A 14207-nucleotide genomic window follows, 5' to 3' on the forward strand; every position below is an offset into this window, starting at 1 on the left:
AGCTACAATTCAACACAACGACAGCGCCAGTACTCGCAACCAATACGAAACTAAAGTTCACAAGCGCCAATGTGCATAGTGTTTCGGCCGTAATGAATCGTGCGACACAAACGAGAATTTGCGAAACACTGAAAGAATACTTTCAGTATTCGAAACAAACGATTGCGCTTGCTTGGGTGCGTGTTTTCGAAGAGTGTATTATTGTGAGAGCGTGGAAGAAATAGAGAGACCAACTTACAGTCGAAAGACATTCACATTAAAATTGCATGTCAAATTGCCAATATGAAAGCCTCCCCGCGCCCCCCATTTACGGTGAATCTAAGCGAATGAGCATTGCTTGAAAGGATGACGAGCCTTTTAGCGACGTCGCTGCCAACGACATTGCATGCGACTCGTACTTGCCACGCTCGTAAGCCACGTATAGGATTATGCCGCCAACAAATGATGGCCACTACTATGGCGTTTTTGCCGCCGCCGCCACTAAAACGAAATTTGAAATTCGAAAACGATGTGTTGCATGCTGCCGACAGCTACGTTGACAGCGGCCGACCAGCAGTTGGCAGCGTCAACGCTTCGTCCTCGCGATTTTGAGTATTTGTGAAGGCGACTTCGGAACTTCGCATTCAGTTTGAATTGTGTCCTCGTAAAGAAAGGATATTCGTTACATTGTCGTTAAGTTGTTATTATAATTTTTGAGAAGAAGCAGCAATTGAAGCCAAGTCTCACCAAAACCAAATATATAAAGTTAGCCCCAGCAAGCATTAAAAGAGCCAAAGCGCAACACAAAAAAAAAAGAAAATTATATTGTAAATCAAAAGAAGCGAAAAGAAAGGAAATCAAACGACGATATAAAAGTCCCCCCTTTTTTGACATAAAAACAAAAAGTTAATTTGCTTATAAAAACAAAGCGTTTTAATAAAATATAATAAAACAACACAAGCATTATCGTATACATACTTAGTGAATTTTGCTGAAACGCGACAATTTGCGAGAAATCAAAAATTTGCAGGAAACAAAAACCCACAAAAAATCGTTTAAAATTATTTTAAACATTATTTCGTGAAAGGTGTAAGTTGGCGTGCTTGAAAAAAATTTGAAATAATTTTGCTTAATTGTTGTTGTATTTTAATATATAAGTATTTGTGCCTTGAAGTGGCTGGAAGAAAGTGAAACACACTTTAATGCAAGTGTTCGTTCTAAGTAAGCTAACATTTTCTATATATTGTTAGTATCTTTGTATGTAGGTATGTGTGTGTAGATGTGTATTTTTAGTGTTATGTAAACTTTGAATTGCTTAAATTTATAAACAATGAATATGTGTAGTGTCTTGAGTGGGTAGGAAGTTAAGGCAGTGTGAGAAATTGCAGCTAATATAGAAATACATAAGTTAAGCCACTTGCTAATAAATCGCATTTCTTTAAGGTAATTTATGAAAAATTCGTTATGGAAATAATAAGAGACCTTTTGTACGGTTCTTTATGATATCAGTTTGTTTTAAGTAATTATTAAATATATGCTTGAAGTTATTACATACATGTAATTAATTTTTTATTAAAAATAAATTAAGTACATAAATAAATATTTTTTCTTTAAAGATATATTATTAATTTTACAATTTTAGGTTTTTAAACCACATATATTTTTGGTGAATTACAAAACTTATTGAGCCGCTTCAAAAGTTATAACAATATAGAAATCAAAACACAAAAAAAAATAGCTTAAAATAAATTAACAAATTAGAAACAAGTTTGTTGGAAGACTTTTTGTAGGCAAAAAATAATAGCTTAATTTTATTTTAATAATTACTTTAAAAGTTTTAACTTAATACCAATGCATTAAAAAATATAATAAAAAATAAAAAGTAATTAAACTTAATTATTAAAAAAATTTATACAATATAATTATAATTTAAAAAATTTATTTATTTTATTTTATTAATTTTTTGTTTTTGTTGTAAAAATCTTTGCCCCTCTAATGTAGCTAATAGCTAATCAAACTTGTGATAAACTCTATGAAAACCAAATACAATATATATAAATTGTATAACTTTTATGACAATACAATTTAAAATAATATTATCTAAATAAGTGGCAGAACTTCTGAGCTAGTTAATAAGCAATAAAGTAATATACGCTGAACATTTGAAATATACTCAGTATTTTTTTATTATAGTGGCTAGAGGATGAAGATCTAGTAAAACTTTTTGATAATGAGAGTAAAAGAATAAGTTATTACTTCAAAATAAACTTTTTTTAATTTATTAGTCGAGAGCGCTTAAAGGCATGTTGCTAAAAGAAAACTCAACAATTTAAAACAAGAAAAATTTAAAGTAGTTTAACTTCTTTTTTATAAATATGCATATGAAGAATACGATTACGATACAATTTGAGTATCAATATTCTAAGATTGAGATAGAAAAATCATCATCTGAACTAAGCCTTTATATGCAAAAACAATTATGACACTAAAATCTTAAAGCGCAAATTTTAAATCCCGAAAACTCAAAATGATTTCTTGATCTCCGCAATTAAAATATTAAAAAACACTGTATGAGTGCTTAGTATTTACGTCAGAAAAATTTTCATTTCGCATAAAAATGCATAACTTGTGAACAAAATATTTTGCGAACTATTTTCTATAATTTAAATATTACCAGTGTCTAAGAGAACCATTAAATAACTTTCCCACTAAAACCAGTAATAACTACAAACATCTGTGTGTTTGCGTGTTTCAGCTTTAATTTCCGCATTTACATGATTTTAGGATTATGTCGAGTTGCATATAAATGAAATCGATTTTCTCAGCTGCTGACATACTAATACACATACTCATATACATAAAGATACGCAAAAACTCCGAGCCGGAGAAATTATGTACACTCATACACGCCCATTGAAGAGGACGAAACGCATGAGTGAGCTGTATATAAAGTTTAGTATATAATTTTACAAAGGTATTTATATGTATTATATATACATATATTTTTACATATAACTAGCTGTACATATAATGTAAAATATCTTCATTGATGTATATTTTTAGCTTTATTCTCATAACTTCTTTTGTGCACGATCGTAAAACGAATCTGTAGCTGAATCTACTTGCAGCTTCGTGGAGAAGCAGAAAAGTCATTAAATGAATTCCTATTTAAGGTTTTTTTTTTGGCTTTTGTGTGAAAATTAAGTGCATAATAAAGGCATAACAGCGCAAATTGCGTGCAAGGTCTGTCGAAGGCGAAAATTTAAGACGAAGACAGTGAAGTTTCGCAGACGATGGCGAGAGTTGCTGTTATTTGTTTACTTATTTTATATAATTTTTCTTAGTTTGTTGTGTGAGCTTTTTATCTGTATTTACCTTCTTGTGCATGTGTGTGCGTGAGCAGTGTAAACATACGTTTTATTTCCGTATCTGTTAGTAAATAAGAGATGAGGTGAGAAAGTGGGGTATAGATATATATGTATAACGAGTTAATTAAAAATAGCTGTGAGTGCTTCTGTGTTTTTTAACCATATACATATAATTTAAGTGTGTGCTGCAAAATTTGGAAGAAATCTGAGAAACTCATTAGAATAGGTAAATATTAAAATAAGTAGCAGGCAATTGACGCCGTGAATCTCGCTGTGTAGGCAGGAGGGGTAGTTACTTAATGTAGTCCACCAAAAAATAATTTTCTGCAGAAAATCATTTTGCTTTTTTTAAGGTGCGTGAGTATCTTTAAAAATTAAAAGTATAGAGGCAACTCAGTTGACACGGAAGTCAATAAAAAATATCTATAAATGAGTAATTGCATGGTTGTGCCAGCCTTTTAAGTATCTAACCATGGCCCCTGATATATTTTGAGGGCTAAATTATTCTAGGACTTTAAGTTAGATTTATAAATTCTTTTAAATAAACATGGTTTTAATTCGGCTACTCTAAAATTAGTTTAATTTTGCAGCGTATTCTTAATAGCTTGCGAGCTCTGTTGAAACAAATTTCTGTTGCTTTACGGATCTGCATGACGATTATGATAGAAGGTGTTATTGATGTACATATTCCTTGACGTTTATTTGCCTGTTCTATGCAACATAATTTAGAAAAAACTTTATATTCGATATCTTGGATGGTTCAAAGTAGTCTTAACGCCAGTTTAAATTCTAGTTTGTACAACTTTAAAAAGTCAAAGCTATCACAAATACAAATTACGTCAGACATATTGCTTAGTACATGTTAATGACAAACAGTGCCTTGACCCTTGGGCGCTGATCAAATGAGTTAGTAGTTTTTTAAAGATTAGCCTAATTTTAAAATACGACATATTTTTATGCGGTTTCTTCACATCTACTTCGCTTTGAGCCCAATTGCCTCCATTCAACACTATCATTTAGTTATGTCAATAATATTTTTACGAAAGGAAATTCTATGCATCCATCTAACCGTCTAAATTAAGACTTTATCTCCCTTTTATAGGTCATATTTTAACAATTTTTATGAGTTCTGGAAATAATAGCTCACCCTGTCAAAAGTATTGTATTTGCAAATCCATGTTTGCGAGATAGCTATACTGTGTCTAAAGCTGCTCGTGTATCCAACCTGTGTTACAAACGTGAAAAATGCGCTCCACAAATCGATCATGAAGACTTTGTTTATTTTTAAACACTAATTCACATACTTAAAAAATATAATATATGTGTTGAACTATATTTAATAAATCTAGGAACATCATCATCAGTTATAAAAATAAATTAAATATCAATTGACATCTACGAATTTACCCCACTGTTTATTTTTAATGAAGTTCAGTGTCTGAGAATCGTTTAAAAAATTAAGCATCAATATTAAAAATATGGTGGAAGAAAAGATCCATCCTCCCAGAAAGAAATTTTGATCCACCCTACTTAGACACGCTTAACAGTCATTAGAACCTCTGTCAGTAGTGGACTACCATGAAATACCCGCAAATTTTTCAAACTCGCTGAATGTATTTTTGGTATTGTAATTAGTTCAAAACAAATTTACTAGGTATGTACTTTATAAAATCAGGTTTAAACCAACTTTTATTCAGCATTAAAAAGACCTTCTCTCACTTCAAAGCCACTTCAAATAGGTTTATTAATGCATGTTACGTACTTCAGATTCATTTTATATTAAGGAAAATTTAGTGGGAAACTAGAATTATTGGTCTGTGATAAGTGAATGTCATGTCAGATTTATATAGTGGAAATCATTAAAGAATTTAAGCAAAAAAGTTTAACTTTTAACAAAAACAACAATTTACGCTCGTTAAAGCATAGATGCTCCTAGAACAACAGAAAACATCCAAGCAGTTCGGTTTCATACACAAAAACATATTAAAAATATCTGTAACATCAAAAAATCAATGCATCAAGAGTATACAAATTGTTAAAGATAAATAAAAATTATTAGACAAAATATAAAAACAAATCATTGACTCCGAGTAAACCAACGAGAAAGAAATCAAAATTTCGCGACAAGTCTCTGTTTCTCGCGAAACTCAACCAAACAAACCGCGTCTGACCAAAAAGGATAAAAAGCACATCAACAACTAATAAGAGTTAAATACAAAAACTAACACCAAATCAAACAAAATTCGAAATCGCGCGGCCCAACATTAAACAACAAATTGCCACAATAACCGCCACCGCCGCCGCAGACGATCCAGTAAACATGTTGGCGATGCCGACTCTCATGATGCCAGCCACAGCACAAATGACGATCAGCAGCCAACCACTGTCGGTGGGTGCGCCGCATGCCAAGCCCTACGAGACCAAACTACTGACCATTCATCAATCGCATATGCAGCAGTCCCATCATCAGAGTAGCGCTGCGGTTGCTGTTAGTAAGCAACAACAACAGCAGGCACAACAACAGGCTGCTGCCGCTCAGCAAATGTCAGCCAATCAACAAGCTGTTGTGCAACAGCAGCAGCAACAACAACAACAGCAGGCTGCACAAGTGGCGCATCAGCAACAACAAGCTGCTGTAGTGGCACAACAACAGCAGCAACAAGCTGCCGCCGCTGCTGTGGCTCAACACCATCAGCAGCAACAGGCTGCAGCCGCTGCTGCAGCAGCTGCTTGTGTGGCCCAGCAGCAGGCTTGCGTTGCAGTGCAACAGCAGCAGCAACAACAACAACAACAGCAGCAATATCAGATACACTCGCAGCAGCAATCGCCGCAGCAGGTGATGAGCAGCAGTTCGCCAAAGCAAGGTGAGTGGTGCGAGAGGGAGCGGTTGGGCACCGCCTGATATAGCCTTTAAGGGGGGGAGGGTATAAATGTGGTTGTTAACTGCTTCTATAAAGTTTGCTTTGAAAATATTAAACCTAACGATTCAACTTTTATGTTCACTGTAATATAAGTGTTGTCACAAATAGATTCCGTTATTGACCCATTTATTTTAACATCCATATTAAATTTATTTGTAACTGTCCACTTAATAAATTTTGTAATAATTTTTATGGCATAACATTTAATTGACTATACTCTGTAAAGAAAACTTTTGATTACTTGGATATATTTAACTACTAACTAATGATAACAAAATAATCAAATTAATGACTTCATTATTTTTAAATACTTTTTAATCGCTGAAATTGGCTTTAAAATGCTTTCTTACTGAATCTGAACAATATTAAACTGTTATGTGACAGCTGGTACCACATTCTTATAAGTATGTAGTGGTTCTCAGTATGAATATCGCATGGTACAAAATACTATAAATATGTATAGTATAAGTTTGGATTTCCAGAATATTTTGTTTACTCCAGAATTGAAACATTTCTCATGAGTAATTCCTTAAAATTATACTTCCGCTTTCCAATATTTTTTTTTGTTTTACATTTATTCTGCAGTTATTTGTTGAACATATACGTAAAAATATGATAGATGTCAAGTGCTCTCTCAGAGGTATGTTACTCGTCACAGTTGAAAAAGAAAGTCGCTTCATAACCCACCTGTTCTTATAGTGTTAACCAGCAGTGAAATTACTCTCGACATTCTAGCAAATTGTAGGCTATGTTACTAAAACTCAGAAAATATTATATCTCCAAGATAGAACCAAACCAAAACAAATTCGAATAATATTTGCGATAACCTTCTAAGTAATGCAAATTTCATAGATATACCCTCTTATATCCTGTTCAGGTGTATATAGTTTGCCACGATGTTTGTAACACCAAAAAATAAACGCCAAAGATCCTATAAAGTATATATATACCATAAATTATCAGCGTGTCGAGCTTAGTCGATTTAGCCATGTCCGTCTGTCTGTCTGTATATACGCGAGCTAGTCCCTTTTTTTTTTAAAGATATCGATCTGAAATTTTGCAAAGGTCCTTTTCTCACCAAGAAGCTGTTGATTTGTCGAAACGGCCGATATCAGACCTCTATAGCATATAGATGCCCTACAAGCTGAACGATCGGAATAAAGTGCTTGTAGGGAAAGCTTTTTTATTTGAGGAGATATCTTCAAGAACTTTGGCATGGATTATTGCTCAAGGCAATGTTGCAATCACTGCTGAAATTATTCAGATCGGTTAACATTTTTACCTGTTTAGATATATGTATACAATTTTAAATAACGGGTTTGGGAAGAATTTTCACAGATTGGAGTTCAATGCCACGTTTTCCACGATGTTGGAGTTCAATAAAATAAAGTACGACAATCCTGAAAAATAAGATAAAAATTGTTCACTTCCCTTATCATGAGGACTCTGATTGTCTCTGAACTCTCAGTGTTTTTCCTCTAATGTTGCATTATACTTATTTGAGGAAATGAAAACATTCGATTTCCCCTTGTTTAGTATTTAAGATTGAACCAATACGATTAATCGTATTATGGTGCTTAATCCACCAATTGTTTTTTTTTTTTGGTTGTACCGACACTAGTGCTCCTCTAAAGTAATTTGGAAATAAGCTTTTGCCAGTTTATCTACAAACAAATATTTGGTGCATATATTCTTATTCACTTAGTTGAAAATTGTTGCACTACTCATGTGGTTTATCAATTTATGTAATTATATAATGTACACATATAAAAATTGCTCCGATATCGGCCGTTCCGACAAATGAGCAGCTTCTTAGTGAGGAAAAGACAGGTTCAAATGGACATGGCGAAATCAAGTCAGCTCATCATGCTGATCATTTATGTATATATTTTATAGCGTTGTCGACGTTACTTTCTGGGTATTACAAACTTCATGGCAAACTTAATACACCCTGTTCAGAGTGTAATTAAGCAAGAAAGACGGCATTTCGATGGAAATCGATATATATTGACGAACCCACATCCTCGCGCAATATTCGTGGAAAATTATAAAATAATTTTACCAAGAGTAAGTTCAAAATAATTAAATGATATGTATGTCACCTAAAATTTATGGTACGACTGTTTAAGAAACAAGTTGTCGAACCAAATGAATACAGCATTACTTCGTCTTTATAGCTGAGTAGCATACAACAAATTGCATATAAAGCCTTACTAAATACTTAAAGTGCGCCATGAAACCATATCGGCTGTATATAAGTACCCACACACATAAACAAAAATAAGCTACCCAAATGGCAGATTAAAATCTGTTAGAATTTCACGTACAAGTAATATTTGTTAAATCAACTGATGCCAAAATGCCTGTAAACCCAAACTGTGATTGCTTACCGTGGCATACCCACCACTAGCCACCAGTAGCGGTGGAATCTAACGGCTTTTACAAAAAGAGGCCCCAAAAGGTGCCCACGGTCGTACTTACTTGTAAAATTACCCGCAAACTCACATATTTTCTTATATTTTTCTGTTTGTTGCAAGTACAGCGCTTTGGCTGACTGACTGTTTGGCTTGCCTGACATGTGGAAAAGTAAACGAAAATCAATTTGAAATTATTGTCGATTTCCAGATGCTATTGATTTTGGGGGTGTCTGGGACGAATCTGGCTGATTTTGTTGGCAATGGCATTAGCGTTGGCCTGGCATCAATAGCTGGAATAAGTGGCAAGCATACTACTTGGATGCTCGGTTGCTTCAACTTAACGAAAGACAAACGAAAACAATTCCCAAAGAAAATAAGAAAACAAATAACCAAGTAAACAGGGTAGAAAGCGAGGGAGGAAAAAAGTAAACAAAACAAAGAAGAAAAACCGAAGTCAAAAGTGGCAGCAAACTATGACGGTAAGCAAGGCGAAGACGCTGAAGTAGCGCGCAGCATGCGGGTGGCGGACAGCGCCAGATATTGATAAAGAAAAGCTGGTGAAAGCATTTGAGAGCAAGTGAAAGCCAGTCAAGAGCAGACAAGTCAGCAAGTCCAGCGCAGACCGAAACAGATCGAAACCTAACGAAATAGATTTGTGTGTGAGGCAAGTAAGGCAACGGCAAGTGTGTGGGCAGCAGGAAATGACAAAATGTTAAAGAAAAAAAAAAATTACAAAAAAATTGAACAAAAATTTGATTGAAAGAGGCCAACGGCATATAAAAGAGTGAGCGCTGCTGCCGTTAGCGAGTAGGTTTCAATTTCATTTGTCTGCGCAACACTACTTATTACATACACTACTATATGGTTCATATATAAATTTAAGTAACTGTATAGATATCGAATGCTTTCTGCTTTAGCTAAAGCATGCCAGACTGATGCTTAACGGTAATTTAATTTGCAGTTCAATGGGATTTAATGCATAGCAACTGCTCGACGTGCAAGTAAACAAGTACACCCATACACAGACACACTTTCTTGAGGGTAATAGGTTAGAGTTTAGGGAAGCTTTTGTCAAACGCGGAGGAGCTGTAGTCAGCATATCAGCTTAATTCTGGTAGACGCTCAACCTTCATTGGCTTTGCACGACTTTTCTGGTAAACATATTACTGGCTACTCCGTTCTTGATGCTGCCGTTTTTCCCCCTTCTTTTTCTTGGTAGAGGCTCTGCTTGAGTGCTTATAAAAATTTAGCATAATGCCATGTGTATCGCTTTGCTCTTCGATGCTTGACGTGATTGCACTTGAAATTGAAACTGAAATTGTTTACTCACCAATACAAATACAGAACTGTACATACATATGTTTGAGATTCACACAGGTATATACACACAACGCAATCATTTGTTTATACAAGTTTATTACTTATATGCAAAATTTGCTCTTGCTGCTGGCATTTCTTGTTGTCTTTTGTCGTTGCGAAGAGAATCAATAAACTGCTGCAAGGGACAACAAAATCTGTCAATAAATACATGTTTACAAATGCATAAAAAGCTAAGCAAAAAACTTTTATACACACACATATACATTGTTATATAATATTATCTCCCAGCAGCTGTTGGCTTTAAAATACACTTGTGCAGTAAATTGCTGTCAACCAGCTATTGAGCATTGAGTAGAGTAGTGACCAAAATGTTGCTTGATCGAAGTTTACTCACATACGAGTACAAACTCACACATCTACATAGCATAGCTATAACGAAGATATTTCACTATATATATATATATATATATATATGAATAAGAGTCACAAAAGCTTCCAGATATTGTACTGAAGTTTTTAAGAAATATCTTCGTTATAGCTAGCTAGTAAATATTTGTAAACTTCAGTGCGTAAGTGTTTTGCTATCGTTGCGTAAGTGCTGCAGTCGAGTGCGAAGTGTTGTCCGTTGTAGTAGTTGCTGCTAGCAAGCTGACAGCATGTGCTTGTTGATGCGACATGTTGCAACAAATATTAAAAATTTCTATGAAATGTGTCTGTGTATATGTACATGTATAGAAGATTTTATTTTTTGTAAAAAAAAATACCGTTAGATTGGTCAGCTCGTACTTTTATTTATATAAGTAATATGAAGAGTGTCTAAGAGTTTCTGCATGGTGCAACAGCAAGAAATATTGTTTGCAATGTAAGGATATTGACTGACATATGAGATGTAAGCTGTCTATATAAATCGATTGGACAAATTGGGGCTAAAATAACAATATTACTGATAATAAAATTGCTGGTAGCTATTGGGAAGACCTTTTCTACGAATTTTCTTAATATAATATAGATATTGCAAATTTCAAGGTCGCGCATTTTCTATAAACCATACACACATTATACAATTTTTGTGTTTGTGCATACTCGACTATTCTAAGAAAGACATTCTATAACCATATTCGATTTGTTTCATAACTTTTCGAATTTCTAAATGCACTCTATTATAACTATGACTTCGGTCTTCGGGCTTTGTTAGTTGAGCATGCTGTAGTAGTACGATCGATTTTTCTTTTTTATACCCTAAACAGGGTATACTATGTTTGTATATAAACAACCGTCTAAAAACCGTCGATATCGGGAAATGTTTTTTTATTTGACCTGCTATCTTCAAGATCTTGCCATGCTTTATTGTCTAAAATGGTGAAATCTCTGCTATTTTTTTTAATGATGACCAATTATTAAATGCATTTAGTTCTGTAAATGCGCACTGTTTTTATTTATTATTTTAAGAAAACATCGAAGAACGCAATTTTTCTAACTTGCTAGTGTATATAACCCCTCAAGACAAATAACTAAATAGCTGCTAAAACATTCTTAGATTGCAACACAATTAGTGTCCTTTTATAAAGGTAATATTCCATTTAACATTTAAATTTTTACTGTTAACTATTTGAGATGTTAGCGAATACCCATATTATGATCTGCATGTTATAAAAAATTAATATTTGTTCCGGAACTCGTCGAAAGATGAAAACAAAAGCTATTTCATATTATTTCTTATTTTTAAACTTCTTACAACAGCTAACAGTCAAATACCTAAAGACCTCTCTTTTTTGCGGAAGGTAAAAAATTTTCACCTATTCATACCTGGCTTTTATGTAGATATTATTTTTCACTTAAAGCTAACATATCTCAAATATATTTTACTATTTTAAATTTTTACTATCACAATTTTCACTATAATTCCAACTTTTTCATATTTGATTACACGTTGCATACGAAAAGTCAGCAAAACTTACAAAAATAACAAATATTAAATTTTATTTCATTTGCGAGTATATATAAATACGAGCATACAAGTATATTCCAACATTTTACGATCATTATATTATTTTATTTTCACATATTCTGCTAACACATGCATTTGCAGTGAAGTATAAAATTTATGATGCTCAGGACAATGACATTTTCTACTTCAATGATTTTTGTGAATACGATAAATTCATACAAACACATATATTTGTATATGTGCAAACATATATACATATGTATACGACTGTAAAAGTATTGTTGCGTATTCATTTTGCAGTATTTAAATGGAAACGTTTAGGAATGTATTTGTAGTGTTAGTATATGATTTTTTATGTATGTGCGCATGTGTGGGTGACTGTGATTTTTTGCAATTTCATGAGTGAGTAAGCGATAAACTAACAGTGAATGTGGAGGGAGAGTAGAAAAGAGAGTAGCACGCGCAGATCTAGGTAGGGATAGTATAGAGGAGAAAAATTGCAAAAATTTCGATTTTGCATTATTTACATGTGCATGTGTATTCATATATATAGATATAAGTGAAAATTGTATACATAGTTTGTACACATATTACATAATATTTGGACAGCAACTATTTAGTATTTCCCATTGGTAGAAAATGTTAAACAAATGTATGTATAAATATATAAATACACATGACTTTATATACATTTATATATCTTTTTATATACATATAGATATGTAAAACATATGTACCTTTTATACACTCAGCAGTTCATTTGTATATTTTTTTAAATATTATATATGAAATGAAATGTTTTCGATAATAGTTGATTAAATATTAATCGCCTTATTTAAAATTCAAATGTTAGATTATTATTGGTTAGAAATTAATTTTTGATATGCCACACACATACAGAAACAACAACATTACCACATTAGCACTTACGCACACAGCTATGAGTATTTGAGCAATAATTACGTCAGCAGCTGGCTGAAGCATAGCATGTGCTTACAACTACAAGCTTAGATGCATTTAAGTCCATAAGCTGCTTCAGCGGTAGTTATTAAACTAAATTTTTGGCCAAAATTGAAATCAATAGTAGAGTAAATATTAAATGCATTTCAGCTCAATTTTTTGCTTACACCAATTCAAACAACTAATGCCAGCTCAAATCTGCTGCTGAAATATTAATTGAAAATGCTATGGCAAAAATGGTTCTACAAAAACGGATAGAAATAATTATTGGTGGAACATGCTCTTTGTTCGGTTTACTCACGAGCCCGGCATTAAACATTAAGCTTTAATAGAAGTTAAAAAGAAATTTCTGCAAAACTGTATTTCACCATATATTTTATAAAGTCTATGGTTAAAATTTAATTCTCCACAGTATTTCAAAAATTAAATTATTTATGTGAAAGTGCGTTCTATATAAATTTGTTGGCTTTTGTTTCAAACAAAATACCTGCTGTTGCGGTTGTGCGGTTTTAAGTGCCACAAAAAAAATTAAAATAATGTTTAATTAATACAAACGGCGCACATTTTTCAACAGCCTGTTAGCGTTAGTTTTTTATTTTTTGTTTTAATTTTTTTTTACTTTTGTACAAGTCTCTGCTCACGCCTAACTCTTGTCAACGCATTTTTGCTTTTGGTTAAACACATATGCATTTTCGTTGTCGCTTTCATTAATTAATGCGATTTTTTTTTAAATTTTTTTTTCTACTCTTCTACGTGATAAAGTATATACATGGGACTATGGTATTATTTCCGTTTATACGCTCAGTACCTTATTTATTAATATGAAAAATAATGTTGTGGAACATATTTCTGTTTGCCATAGCATATATTTTTAAATTAAAAAGTTTTCTTTACTACGAGATGGTACTGGGCGTATACGTAACACAATATATTCGCAACAAAGCAAAGAATAACTCACCGTTTACGCTTAAAATACCGTCATGTTAGTAAATTAACTCGCATAAAGCATAATATAACATACTTTATCCTTTCCATACTTGCAAACAATAGTTTTTTTTATTTTTGCTATTTGACACACGGGGCGTATACGAAACTTGTTATTAGCAACTGCATGCATGATATTACTTTTTACATCGATGAAAAAAGAAAAACGCCATGCTTTCTTATACATACATAATATTAAACAAACACACTGTCAACATATAAACGAACTATTCTTTGCTTCACTGAGCATATACGTAACATTTAATAAACATAATAAAGTTATTAAATTTATATTAAAAAATAACAAACG

The 14207-nt window shown here is 32.8% G+C and overlaps 1 protein-coding gene across 5 annotated transcripts in view; it reads left to right on the forward strand.

Annotated features, from left to right (window-relative positions):
* The first annotated feature begins 646 nt into the window (after positions 1 to 646).
* Positions 647 to 14207, forward strand: part of trv (trivet) — a 106594-nt gene continuing 93033 nt past the window's right edge. For 3 of the 5 annotated variants that reach the window (XM_036368736.2, XM_014234181.3, XM_070105502.1), the window contains exons 1-2: positions 647 to 1068; positions 5132 to 6211. In XM_036368736.2, coding sequence (XP_036224629.2) covers positions 5668 to 6211 — 544 coding nt within the window. In that variant the 5' untranslated portion in view covers positions 647 to 1068; positions 5132 to 5667. The remainder of the gene's footprint in view (positions 1069 to 5131; positions 6212 to 14207) is intronic. The other 2 variants (XM_070105501.1, XM_014234182.3) reach the window with 2 other exon arrangements.

This window comes from Bactrocera oleae, chromosome 2, assembly GCF_042242935.1.
Source record: "Bactrocera oleae isolate idBacOlea1 chromosome 2, idBacOlea1, whole genome shotgun sequence".
NCBI classification, from domain to species: Eukaryota; Metazoa; Arthropoda; class Insecta; order Diptera; family Tephritidae; genus Bactrocera; species Bactrocera oleae.